The sequence below is a fragment of the Nuphar pumila genome, chromosome 7 (assembly GCF_984573655.1).
Source record: "Nuphar pumila chromosome 7, dmNupPumi1.hap1.1, whole genome shotgun sequence".
NCBI classification, from domain to species: Eukaryota; Viridiplantae; Streptophyta; class Magnoliopsida; order Nymphaeales; family Nymphaeaceae; genus Nuphar; species Nuphar pumila.
In genome coordinates this window covers 121662122-121676380 of record NC_143255.1, presented here as the reverse complement: position 1 = coordinate 121676380, position 14259 = coordinate 121662122, and the positions used below count along the sequence as shown (strand labels likewise).

At 37.4% G+C, this 14259-nt stretch overlaps 1 protein-coding gene across 1 annotated transcript; it reads right to left on the bottom strand.

The window, feature by feature from the left end:
• Positions 1–3036: 3036 nt before the first annotated feature.
• Positions 3037–13320, bottom strand: LOC149833242 (biotin carboxyl carrier protein of acetyl-CoA carboxylase 1, chloroplastic-like). Its single transcript, XM_090012766.1, has 7 exons — positions 13017–13320; positions 11818–11865; positions 11601–11755; positions 11025–11337; positions 10862–10933; positions 3431–3496; positions 3037–3347 (listed from the first exon to the last, which is right to left on the bottom strand). The coding sequence occupies exons 1-7, from the start codon at positions 13173–13175 to the stop codon at positions 3324–3326; spliced, it is 837 nt and encodes a 278-aa protein (XP_089868892.1). The 5' UTR covers positions 13176–13320; the 3' UTR covers positions 3037–3323.
• Positions 13321–14259: the final 939 nt, after the last annotated feature.

Sequence of the window (14259 nt, the reverse complement as noted above, 5' to 3'; positions counted from 1 at the left end):
GTCTCTAACCCAACTCAACTCAAATATTGCTCACACCTTTGCCTTTGCAAAACTATATAAGCCTCAGAGTTGGGAAAAAAAGAGGAACTCAGATTCGTTTGCTTCTAAACTTCCTTCTCAGAATCCTCTGGTTGTGTTTTGTTTCGTTTTTCGGTCATCTTGCAGGAAACCGATGGAGGGTTCGAGTGCTCCAGATGTTCCCAAGCTGATCTTGGCGTTATCTGCAAACTTGGAGACTGCTGCCAAGAAGAATGACCGATTGATCCAAAGGCCTTCAATCTTTGATGATCTGTTTGTTCCTAGTACATACATGAAAGTGGAGAATTACCTTAAGAAGCTTTATGCGGGTGCGGATTGCAGTCTCGCATGCTTCATGGTGGCTTACATCTACATTCAACGTTTCCTTTGCAAGAACGAGAGGATAGCACTCTGTTCTTCCAACCTCCGTCGATTCATCCTCACCAGCCTTCCCGTCGCTGCCAATTATGTGGATCGCGCGTAAGTATAACTATACAATCTCTCCACTAAATTCTTCCTTTCTGCATAAGGTACGATGGGGCATGAACAACTGTGATCTTCTGTTTCTAATCTTGGCAACAAAGTTGACAGGAAGGGAAACAGAAACGGGAAACGTTTTAGGAATCGCGATACCGGACTCTTTTTTAGGCTCATGTGCATGGGCAAAGCCAAAAACCCAAGTTAGGGTGAGCGCACACACACACATATATATATATATATAACGATGTATCGTCCGATGCGCTGGGCGTCGAACGAGGTCAGAACCGCCGCGTATCTTTTTTTTTTGTTTTTTTACCTTTAGCGCTGTCCAGAACCGCACCTAAAGGTCAAAAAAAAGTGCACAGCTGATCGTGCAGCCTATCTGCGGCGTGGGTCGGACAGTTTGGGTGCATATATATATATATATATATATATATATATATATATATATATATATATATATATATATATATATATATATATATATATATATATATATATATATATATATATATATATATATATATATATAAAGAGAGAGAGAGAGAGGGGGGGGGGGGGGAGGGGGGGTTGGTTGGTTGTAGGAGGACACCGGTGGGTAGGGGACAGGGAGGGAAGGGCAAAGCATTCGGGTCAGGGTGGGTAAGTCTGGCTCTGCCCCCTATTCGTGTGAAACAGGAAACGTCTGTGTATGTGTGTGTGCCTGTATTATTTCTCAACTTTTTTTTATACAAAAAGATTTTCTTAGGTGAAATGTATTGAAAACGCATAGAAAAAGTGTTTCTCATAGAAAGAAAAAAAGTTTCTCAAGTGATGGAAAACAGGTTTCTTGGTTTCTCGAAAACAGTTTCCCAAGAAACAGTTTCTTCCCACATGCAAGTGGAGTTTCTAGTAACCCTTCTTGGCGCAGTAGTATTGAAAGTTATATATCATGTTTTTTACTTGTAACTCTCTCTCTCTCTCTAGGGTGGGCGTTGTTCCATACTTTGCAAGGCTTGGTGGGATCGACTTGGAGGAGATGTGCAAGCTGGAGGTTCAATTTCTTGGTGGATTGGGACTTTGGTGCCAGGTGTCTGATGAAGAGTATAATGAATACTCCTGCAAGGTCTGGTCATGGTGGGATGCTACCCACCCAACCATCCCAAGATGGGTCGACCACCACTCACACCAACAGGAGGAGGTAGCTCAGCTGCTTGCCCAAGTCCAGCCTTTCATCATGAATGCTGAACATGGAAACTTGGGGGTTGTAGGCCCACACACAGAGGCCTCCGTGTTTTGCTTCACTTGCTGAGCTTTTGCCTCTCTAAGGCAACCAATCTTCCCGTAACTCTTTGTGATGCCCTCCTTAATGCATAGTGAGAGAATCCAGTGATCGGCTAGAGTAATATGCATGGTGCTCGGTTCTTTTGAAGGTGTGAGATGTGGCAGTCAGTTATTGGGCCGATCATTTAATCTGCTCCCTTAATGCATGAGCTCTGATGTTGGGGTTTGGTTAGACTTGACCATATTGAGTAGGACTTTTCATAGTTTGGATACATTTGATTGTTGAATTACATTACATATTGCACAAAAAGAGCATCATTGAGCTTGTTTGTTTTTATTATTGGATATTGAAAGATTTATATATTTTTCTTCCAAAAACAATGGTTGTCATCTTTGCCATCAATGAGTTTCTTTTATACGCTTTCGCTTGGAAAAAGGATTAGGGGTGTAAATGGTTGGGATTCCTATTTGATGAAGCCAATACCAACAGAAGATGGTTGGCGATAAGATGCGGCAGCACACAAAAGTGTGCAATCGTATGAAACGCAAAGCAGCCAGAACCTTTAGCTCAGTTCAAGCAGGACCCAGCCAGCATGGAATCAACAGTTCTGGCTGCTGGGTGACATTGCTAATGTAACCCAGAGTTTCATGCGATCTGCTTTTCATTAACAGCCCACAATTATAGATTATTCTTCTGGTCGCTCTCAGCCCCAACCCACCGCGCCTCCCTGAAATTGACCCATTCGCTTCCCATGGGAAAGCAAGCAAGTTCCACTGAAGAGACCACAGAGGAGTGGAGCAGGCGCCACACAAATGTCTTTACAGACGCTGCATCGTGTTGGTGCCATGTATTGGCAAGATCAAAATCACAAATAACCCTCAAACAAACACATAGGGAACTGGAGGCCTGACAACGTGCAGTCGATGATGGAGGCTTTCGCTTGGCCTAAACCACCTCTCCCCTCCCTCACATTATTAATTCGTTGCTTAATGATACAATAGAAAAATAGCATCTTGTGGTTGGGCCTGAAATACACTACCATACAATCCACACCAATTCAGATCATCAACACGCCTTAAGCTTAACAAACACATACAATTCAAACATGCGAAGCTGCCAAATTGGAAATCAATTAGGTATGGCGCCTTATAATCAGTAGCTCAGTCTTTGATTCAAAATGCAAAAATCATAAAATTAAATACTGCAGAAAACAAATTCTTTATTTCCTTGGAAAACCAAATAAATTCCCGAAGCTCACAGTCACGGAAGGTAAGATTAGAACATAACTTTGTCTTCCAATTAATTATTAATTGGCCACAAAAATAACAACCCTTCTTTTGTACTAATGAAAACATACATGAATATTCATTCAAAAAAAAATAGACATGAATAATTACTGTCTTCCAACTCTGTCTCTATCTCTGTCTCTGGAAAACGCACACACACACAAGCACACAAACATGACACACACCTATGTGCTCCTATCCCTTAGAATGTTAGGTTCATTATAGAAATAACCAACAAAAGCTCTTCTCCATTCAGGCAGACCGATGTCAAATCTTCATGGCTCGATCACAAACAGAGGCTGCAAGTGGAAGTTCAACAGTTGAGAATAAACTCAGACAAATAAAAGTGCAAAAAGAAAGTTTTGAACCGATGAAGCTTTACCGTGTCTACGCTGACCGACTTGCCGTCATCCACAAGGATCTCAACTAATGTTCCTGACTGATCAGCCTGCCCAAATTACAAATTACATTGTTTAAGTGCTTCAAAAGTTAACCATCCTAATTGTAATGTGCATGCATGATGCATGTCATATCCTCATGACATTTCATATCTATAGTTGGTTCAGCAAAAAGTTGGTAAAATAATGCTTTATTGGGATTTCCACACCCACCCACCACGTATGCATGCACACACACACTCTTTTATGTGCTTTCCAAACACCATTACACGAATGCAGTATTAATTGATGAGAACCACATAGCAAAGTGAAATATACTGAGAAGCATGTTATAAACTGCAGGACGCATGGTAGTTTCAAATTTTCCCTTTATTGATATCAACATATTATTAAAAGTGGTTCAAGAAGAACATGCAACATTCCATAAGTGTTAAGTTTTTAATGAACAACATGCCGCTTTCAAAACGTGGATTTCACAAGACTTGACAGTTCAATGATGCAAAATGGTATAAATGTATTCTCCATGTCCTATCCATGGTTTTGTCCATGAGAAATGCATGGAAAGAAGGTCGGTTCAGTATTCTACAAGGCCGTCTCTATTGAAAACCAGGAATAGTTGTCAACATTACAAAGTCACGGTTAGAGTTTGATCATAAATAGGTCGCTGACTTTACCAAATTCAAAATCACTAACAATGAAATAATAAGCCACTAAACATAATTTCTGAGAGAAAACTCCAGATATGTTAAGCAGGCTATTGGCAAATCATGATGCACAAACATTAGTAACACCAGAAAAGGTTGAAAGAGTGCATTCCAAACAGCTCTAAAACTGTGATGAAATCATATGAAGTCTTTTCACAATATATCATGTGGTTAAAAATCATGTGAAGCATACAAATGCCCGAGCTAGAAAAACCAATCACACTGCTTCAACATTTCAGCAGCTAAACTTAATCAGCTCATGTCCTAGCAAAGAGTAGGAATTTGAGAACTCAAAAGTCCAGAGTTCTTCAGCATGGACATAGACAACCTAGTTTGACACTTGAAAGAACATGCCATGTTGTATTTAGGGTTGTTGCATTGACCAAGATAAAATGAGATTGCAACTTGCATGTGCTCCATCATGTTTAACTAATTTGAACATTTGAATTACAAGTTAGTTACAAATCTAAATGACCCTCAAGTTTATACTCATTTAAGCTATGTCCCAACACCATCAGAAGCTACCACTAAACTACCACCAATATGATTTAACATAAAGGCATCACAAAGTGCCATTTTTTTTTTCACCGTTGACATCTAGCAAAAACAACCAACTTGGATGAATGCATGCATGAATCAAATGCAATGTAAGAAACCTTAATTCAAGTTGCAAAATCAAACCAGTAGCAAATCAATATAATTTTCAATATACACATCAAAAAATTATAATTATTCATGAACATACTAGATATACTTTGGTGTATTTCCTTATACAAAAAACAGAAACTTTTTTTGTTTCAAGGAATTTCATAATTTGATTAAAAATCAGTTTCAAACTAATATTCATTTTTTTGGTCGGATTTGGGAGGTGATCTTTAATCAAATGAGTTCAAGTGTTATTTGGAAGAAAATGAAATTTTACATCAAAGATCTTGCCCAAGAACCCCACAACAAAATGATTTTGCCAAAAGAAAACATAGACACGTCATAGAGACTACTAGAACATTACTTATTTTCAAAAATATTTCTAAAGACATTTGGGTCGAAGCAGCTTTCACCGTGGGACCACGGCACGGGTGAAAGATAGAAAGACCACGGTGAAATGACTTGCAAACATAGGAGTGTGACTTAGAAGGGGGGCATCATTTCAACACTATGAGCCTACTCTTCCTTCTTATGATGAATTTGATGATGAAGCAGAAAATTATTAGAATCATCACCTCATCGTCATATACATTGTGTAGGATATACTTTTGGTATGCAATTATGCATTGTTCGTTTCTTTTATTAGTATAATTTACTTCTTCTCTACTTGACTTGTTTGATTGTTTCATATTTTCTTAATTCACTTGGCGTAGTCATAATATATTTAGGTTGATTTAATTATAGTGTCATTTTTTATTAATGAGGAATACCAATTGTAGATTATTAATTTGATTTATTACATGAATTTATGCATGATGAATTGATGATATGATAATTGTTTTTATTTCATTAGTATTAATTGTTAACTTAAAACTGTTAAAAATTATATATATACCATCCCGCACCCAAGTTTTTTTTAAAGTGCAGCATCGCCATACCTGTACTTGCACATATGTGACATAGTGGCACATGTTAAAATGTATTCATCAATTATTGTAATTAGATATATTTTATATATATATAAGATGATACATATACATATATGGTATATATGTATATGTATCATCCTAATTATATATATAATATAGATTTTTCTATATTAGCCATAGGGGTAGTTTAGTCATTTTATGCATATTCCATTTTGGACTATGATTGTATTTTCTCTCTTTATTTTCCCTTTTTTATTTTTCTAAATTTATTTTTTGTGGTTTGTGCCACATTGGAGGACTCCCCAAAAGAGTCGTTGGGGGCTCCCAACGACACCTTTGGGAGCCCCCTATGTGGCTCCTCAAAGGCTTATAAATAGGGGCCTTCTCCCTTGTATTTTTATCACTTCTTGGAGGAGTTTTGCTCCATTGTAATGGGTGTTACACCCTTCTTCTCTTCAATAATATTAACTTATGCCTTATAGGCATTTTTGCCCCTTTCGTGGGTTTATGTGTTAGCACATTATGTGCTTGTGTTTTCCCCTTTAGTGGGTATATCCGCACTTCATGTGCATGTGTATTGGTTCATTATTGAATCTAATGTATTCAAAGTCGTTTTTTTACATGGTATCAGAGCAAGGTTGGGATCGAGTTGCTCTTTGTTGCATCGAGAAGCATGCTATTCAAGAAAGTTTAAAGAAAAATGGTGAAATCCTCATTTTGCTCTTTTGTTTCTTAAAATTATTCGGCATGCATTATATTTCTTTAAATATTGTGCATTATGTTTTTTTGGGTTCTTAACATTTCATTGAACTTTTTTTTTCGTAAATTATTCTTTTTCGTATGTCTTTTCTTGAAAGTCTTTTATTTATAAATTCTAAAACCGGTGAACTTGTTTTTCGAATAATTAAATGTGTGATTGCTCAAAACATGGTCTAATGGGTCGATAATTTTTTTTGAATTTTTGACCATTGGATATGACCATTGGATTTTTTGAATTTATACCTAATTTTGGTTGTAAGAATACCGTTTATATGAAAAATAAGTCTTTTAAAAGGAAAATGTTTGTGAGATATATAACATTGTTCACATACTCTCATCATAATTGTTGGTTCATATTAAAGGTATGTGTTTATCTTCTAAAAATGTTCTATATGAGGCTTTTCATAATATCGTGTGATTGACATATATTAACTATGAAAAATTCCTTATTATGTTTTATTTTCTTACCTAATGAGTTCTTTTCATATAAGCAATATTTGATTAAGAAGGCATTTTATAATACCGGTTGAATTAAGTTTTAAAATGATCTCATGAAATATGGTTATTTTCTTTACATTCTTCAATTCAATTTCAAAAATCAAGAGAAATCACAGGGCTGAACTCCACAAGGGCAAACACTATCTTGGCTAATCAGATATTTGGCATAAAAAAACACAAAAACTATACAAAACAAAGGAAAAAAGGGTCTTACAAAAAAGCCACATTATTTTCCCACGTATAGGGGTAAATGTTACCTTTAAAAAATTAAAAGTTATGAAACATGGATATTTCACTTACATTATGTTTCCCATATTGGTGCAATATAACACCAATATAGACAAAACGCATGTTGTAGCACTTTGGGCCAATGTTGTGAAAAGTGTCGAGGCATAGCAAAGCGCTCCACCAAAAACCAAATCGAGGCATAAGCTTCAAGCGTAAAGCATAAGCCTCAATTTTTTTTTAAAAAACATCAAAAAATATCTAAAAATACAAATAAATAAAAGAAATGCTTTATTGATGAAGCAACAACCAATAAGAAATAGAAAATCTCAAATAAATACCAAAAAATATGAGATTAACATGTAAAAGTAATATTAACACAACTTGATCTACGTAAAAATATAAGAAATAAAATATGAGCATTCAATGAAATTCTAACAAAAACACTAACAATCAAATTCCTCAACATCATCATGTAATGCACACAAATTCATCTAAAGTTCTAAACAAACATTAAGCTAATTTTTCATGCATGCTTGTTTGAAAAATTAGCTCTATCAAACTACTAAAATCACACATAATAATCCATATCTACACTTAGTCTCACAAACAAAAAAACAAACATTTTCATTTAACAAAAAAATATTTTTAATTTCCATGATCTATGAGTCAATTACACTAACATACACAGTCACCTGCATATTTTTCAAATAATTACACAAACTGAAAGTAACAATTTGACATGTACAATTTTTATATAAATAAACTAACGCATAAACAAACTAACAAAATTGACATATACAATTTTTATATACAGTTAATTAATTGCAAAAAAAATCCAACTATTTTGAAGAAGAGGGAAAGAAGAAAATAAAGAGGGAAGAAAAAGAATGATGGAAGAAGGAGAAGAAAAACGAAAGAAGAAGAAAAAGAAGACTGAAAGAAGAAGGAGAAGAATGGAAGAAGAAGGAGGAGACAAATAAGGAGAAGGAGAATGGAAGAAGAAAAGAAAGGAGGGAAGAAGGGAACAAAAAAAAGAAGAAGAAAGAAGAGAGGAAGAAGAAGCAGATGAATGGAAGAAGAAAGAAGAGAAGAAGGAGAAGAAGAGAGAGGGGGGGAGGAAGGCCTATGAGGCGCACGACATATGCCTTTTGCGCTACACACGTGCACCTCAAGGCACAAAGGGCCTCGCCTCAAGGTGAGGCACACTTTTTACGCCTTGAGGCGCGTTTTTAACAACATTTCTTTTTGCAAAATCAAACTAGTCTTGAACACCGACAAAAACAATGTTCTTGACCTTGTTAATGTTTTAGTGAAATTCAACCTTATTTTGTCATTGCTGATTCTCTTCTCTAATTTTCCATTGACATGACTTTGTATAATCTTTTAGTGATATATATAAATATATATATATAGTTATTTATTTATTTATAAATTTAAATTTCTAACACAATCGCAATATTTTCAAAATATCATGATATTATTGTGATAATCATGATAATATGATTAATATCACAATATTTTTTGGGAAAAACTCATTCTTTAATATTTTAAGCATACATTTTCTATTTGTTTGTTTCTTTTATTTTTTAAAACCTTCTAAAACTTATTTTTTTATATTTTTGCAAGAAAAATCATGCAAGACTATTATTTTCTTTTCTTTTTTATTTATATTTTTTAATATTTTAAACTCCTGAGATTTTCCAACTTTTGAAAATCTCTCCAAGAAATACCCTTGCCGAGAAAATAACTTGAATGATATAGGTGACCATGCCATGTCCTATCAGCTGTAGATTATCCTTAGACAAATTCAAGTCTTCCAAACATCTGTGGAGACACATCCTTCTAGTCTGCCTAAAACAGACCTCTGAAGAATCATATTTGTCTATAGAATGCTTAGAGACAGTATGGTTCAATTTGAACAGAAATATCAGATGAACCAGGACTGACCATCCAAACATGAAAAAACATGATCTGGTAAGTCAATCGATGCAACTAGATGTACAAAAAATGGAGTTCAGCTAAAACTATCTGAAATTTAGTTATGCCAAATTGCATGACAAAATCCTTAACATAGAAGTTCTGGAGGGTGGCAACACCAAAAGTTCCTCCAGAGTTAGATAGGCCTCCCTTCAATGCATTGCATTTGCAAAAGTTTGATCAATGCTCATCCCAACCACAGGTGACCATTTCGTCCTCCTAGAACATCCGAATGCTCGAAACGGAATTTGCATCTTCAGTTCAGTCACTCTCCATAGCATACCAAAACAAAGGAAAGTATTTAAATTCTGAGAAACACCATCAATTAGGGGATGTTTGCTAACATCTCATGATATTCGAACTCTCATACAAATGAGAGAATGAATCTCATTGGCATTGGCTAACAAAATAGCAAAAAATGAGTAGTGAGAAATCAAACTTACATTTGCCTTTGCAAATGAGAGTTATTTTCTCATTCACGTGAGAATCAGAATCACAAGGAGCCTCTTGGGAATCTGATTCATACTCCAAATCAGATTTGATTTGGAGTCATGTGTGGGACCAGCAGATTCCCATTTACATGAGTTTCATTTCCTCATGTCCCAGTATCCTAAAACAGAAGGGGCCTTGCCTTTTCACCAACATAGCATAGTCTCAGTGAGTTTATCTGTCATCTTAGACAGTACCAAGTGCCATCCTAAAGTAAATTTTGATGTTTTCTCAGTGAAGCATTACTTCATCTAAGCTACTCCTTACATTGTCGATAACAAAAGAAAGAAAGCAGACAAAAAAGGTTAATGTGATAGTTTGACTGGCAGAGTTGAACCATCTAGACCTACGGTTATTGTGTTCTGAATCACAATTGAGGGCCACCAGCCAGAGCTTGGCTGACAAAAAAAGGAAAAAGTAAAATGAAAAGAAAAGAAGCCTAATAGAAAAAGTTGATCATGAATTGGATTCACTGATTGTATTAATGTTCAACCAGGTTATCATCTTGAAGTCTTCTTGGATACTTTTACATCAAATATAAAGGTACAGTTAAATGTACCAATACTAAAAACTGACTGCCAGATATGAAATAAATTCGTGTGCAAACAACCAAATTATGATAAAGTTTACACCAGAACAAAGCTCCAAAAAGCATAATGAACATTGCAGATTTCAGGAAAGCAGTTATGAACCTTCAACATAATTTGATGGGTAAAGCATAAAAGTCTAAAGCTAAAACAGAATCAAGATAGGGGTGTCAACGGGGTCGGGTTTAGTTTGTGAATCAATACCATACCCAGACCAAACCCTATAGGGTCCGGGTATGGAGACAAATACGAAGACCCGATTAAGACCCAGGTCCAGACTCGAAGGTCAGATTAATACATGGACCCGGGTATAGTTTGTGAAATTTTATACCAGACCCGGGCCCGGCCTGAGTTCCGATTAAGACCCGCAATTTTCCAATGTAAAAATGATAAAAAAATATTATTTTACCAGGTATGGTCCGGGTCCGGTTCATGTAGTTCTTATTGGGTCGGGGTATGATTTCTCTTATAGTAGACCCGATTAGACCCGGGTCCGGACCCGATACCATACCCAAAAATCTGGTCCAAGTCTGATTCTACCTGGGTACAAACCAAACCCAACCCATTGACACTCTTAAATCAAGAAGGGAAGGACTTACTTCAATCTCATTCATCAGTTTCATTGCTTCGATGATACAGACAACCTGTCCTTTCTTTACCTTATCTCCAATCTAATAAATAACACCAACAAAGGTTGATGAAAACAAATAAAGCTACTATCAGACATAAACGAACAAATATAGAAAAGTTAGACAAGGCCACCTTCATGAATGGTGGCTCCCCAGGTGCTGGGCTACGGTAAAATGTTCCAGCCATTGGGCATTTCAGTGGTGGATAAGATGACTTGGCAGATTTGGCAGCAGGAGATGGAAGGGCAGGAGCTGACGGTGATGAGGAGGCAGGAGCTGGTGCAGGAGGCAACTGAGATGGAACCACAGATTGTTGGGATGTTGGCTGCATCATAACCACAGGAGCTGGAGCTGGTGGCTGAGGCAAGGCTTCCTGCTTTCTGATAATAAGCTCACAATCAAGTTGCTTCAACTGCAGCTCCACAATATCTCTGGAGTCAACCAGCCTGGAGAGATGGACATTGCCAATCTTGGTCAAATTGTCAACCACACTAGAGACATGGCTAACATAATTGTGATCATGCAAGAGAACATGAAGAAAAAATGAGGGAAAGATAGTGTGTGTTTTATCAGAAATTCTATTGTCTTAGTGCCTCTTCATCCCCAACAGTCTAACAATTAGAAACAGCACAAAAACTCAAGGCCCATCCAGAAAGTGAAGCCACCACATCCATAATGCTAAAACAAGTCAAGGTGAAGGTGTTATTACTTGACAAGGCTTGCTACTTCAACCATAAAATCTGAGATTGATGAGTCTGAGATTGAAGCAGACGAAACTTTCTCCTTTGCTGAGTCCACATCCTTCTCTTCAGGTTTTGGCACTTCTGACTTGTTTGCAGAAGTAACAGATTCATCAACAGAAACCTTACAGGAGAAAACTCTGTCAGTATAACCATCTATAGCTAACAGCAGCGGTAGCAGCTCACCTCATTCAACTGTGCCTTAACAACAGCAGATCGATGCTGGAGGGAACCCTGCAATATGAAGTCAAATCATTTTATGGAAAAAATTGACAGATGACAGACACACATGGAGATATGCATGAAGTTAGCCATTCATGTGGAGGTAACATTTCCATTATGCATAGAACTTCAGAAAACATAAAATCAACAAAAATTAGAACTTATTCAAAAAGCTTTGTATCAATCCTGTCCAAGCATACAAACCACCTAATAGTCGTAGAAGGGATCTAATGAACACCTTTCAGACTCAACAGAAGATTACGGTTTTGCTTGCTAAAAAATTTATTAGTAATTCTTCAGAACAAGGAAAGAAGCTTTAATCTCATTCCGGCCGATTCTACGACTTATAGCAACAACTTTGGGAATCATCCTCACCATCAGATCTTGAAATAATTTAACCCATCCAAGTTTGTTTTAACTCTACCATAGGGAATGATTAAATTTCATTCCATATTAGCATATCCATAGTCACACGTTTTTTTTCCCTAACCAGCCGCAATGCCACAAAAAGCAAAAAATCAAGAAATTTCAAAATTGAAAACATAAAGTACTAATCCGCAGTTCAATCAATGCTCTGCTATTAACCTATTCATAAAACGATCAAAATAGAGCTCAGTTCGACGATTCCATATATGCTTTCACTTGTACATGGAGTTAAGCAGGATTCAGTAACTTCATAGTTCACACCAACAAACAAAGGAAAAAATCCACGGATCTTCATCACTGGACGCTCATTTTTTTCTCCGATTTTCGGGGATAATTGTGCAGGTTTCAACCATTATTCACCGATTCGGTAACGAAATGCACCAAACAATCATCCAGTAGTTCGCTATAGAACCTACCAAGTAATAGTATCATGGATGTTTATCATTCGGCTCGATGATTTTCCTCAACAATTGCACAGATTTTGACTCGCATTCACCAATTTGATATGATAACAGAAAACGGGGAGGAGAAAAACTCAAATTTTTCCAACCCCACACTCTCAAAAATCACATATCCGAGGAACACAAGCTCTTGGCTTCCACGAGAAAGCCCAAAACCGCAGAGGACAAACATGAGAATGTGAAAAAGAATTAAACAAAACCCAAAACAGAGCTCAAACGAAGCATCCCCACGAACCCTTAAAAGAAGAACAAGAGCCCGGCCAGCTCCCCACTCACCTGAGAAGACGGAGACGATGCAGATACGCCGAGATTCGTCTTGGGGGAGGGCCGGAACGAGAGGCTCGAACTGGGGATGCGGCGCTGGGAGGTGCTCTGCGCCGCCTTGGCGGCTGCCGGAGCGGACGATGCCGCCGGGATCGAAGTCGACGACGCCATCACCGAACAAACAAGAAGGAAGAAGAAAACAACTCTACTACTTGTTCTTCCTCCTTCCTTCTGTTTTCTCGTACAAAGAGAAAGAGAGGAAGAGGGAGAGAAGGACAAATGGAAGGGTCGCACTTCACTCGCTCTCTCTCATCGTCGTCCTTATTGGCTTCTCTTCGATGAGATCGAGAGGCGGAGCAAACGAAGCCGAGACTCTGGGTCCACGCCACAGGGACACTCCAATATAATATAGTGTCGTGTCTTAATGTAATCAAATTCCGGTGAAATTAATGACTCAAGAATATCGTGTCTCGTGTCCTGATTATTCTCGTGCACGTGAGGTAGGTTTTGGAACAGAAGATGCCCCTCACGGTTCTTTTTGGAGATCCTGAAATGACATATACACCCTTCAAGGACCTTGGGAGTGCATTTGAATCTCTCGGATCCAATCCTGACTAGAGATCCCTGGATCTCAGATTCAAAGATCGAAGATCTCTAGACAGACCCCAATGGATCAGAATTTATCAGATACCCGACCTGTTTAGTCGAATTTGATAAGCCAAAATTGTATCCGATCATAATAGGATGCGGATATGGTTTTGTTTTTCTTTTGCTACATAAACTCACCGAATCTGATTACATGTAAAAAACAGGATTTGATACCAGCATTTTACCATCAGAATCTGAATCCGAGCAGAATTAGCCAATATATGATTGGCTGGATATGATATTGACCATATCTGATCTGAATCCGAACCATTTGCATCCTTAAGTTGGCCTAAAACGAGGTCGGATCCATGTTTGGGTCTCATGCCTTCATTTGCATTTTCTCTGGATCTCTTTAAAGATTCATGACAATCAAACACACCCTGAGGGTACGTTTGATGCATCGTTCTCAGCGTGATTCAGACAAAAATTATGCTAAGAACGACGATTTTCAACAAACGTTGGACGCGGCGGACGACGTTCTGTGCGTCCGCCGCATTCTTATAAGTATGATATTTTTGTTCCACCCTCCCCCTGTTACAAAAATAACATGAACGAAAGGAACGGAAATTTTTTGATGAGCACACTGAACCATCTCGCACGCCCGACA

Excerpts from the sequence above, each read along its gene's own strand:
- LOC149833242 (XM_090012766.1), bottom strand. The coding sequence starts at position 13,175 with ATGGCGTCGTCGACTTCGATCCCGGCGGCATCGTCCGCTCCGGCAGCC. Across the intron at positions 11,338-11,600 it reads GAAGTAGCAAGCCTTGTCAA|GCTGGTTGACTCCAGAGATA; the intron begins GTAATAACACCT and ends CCATCTCTCCAG. Across the intron at positions 3,348-3,430 it reads AGTCGGTCAGCGTAGACACG|CCTCTGTTTGTGATCGAGCC; the intron begins GTAAAGCTTCAT and ends TTCCACTTGCAG.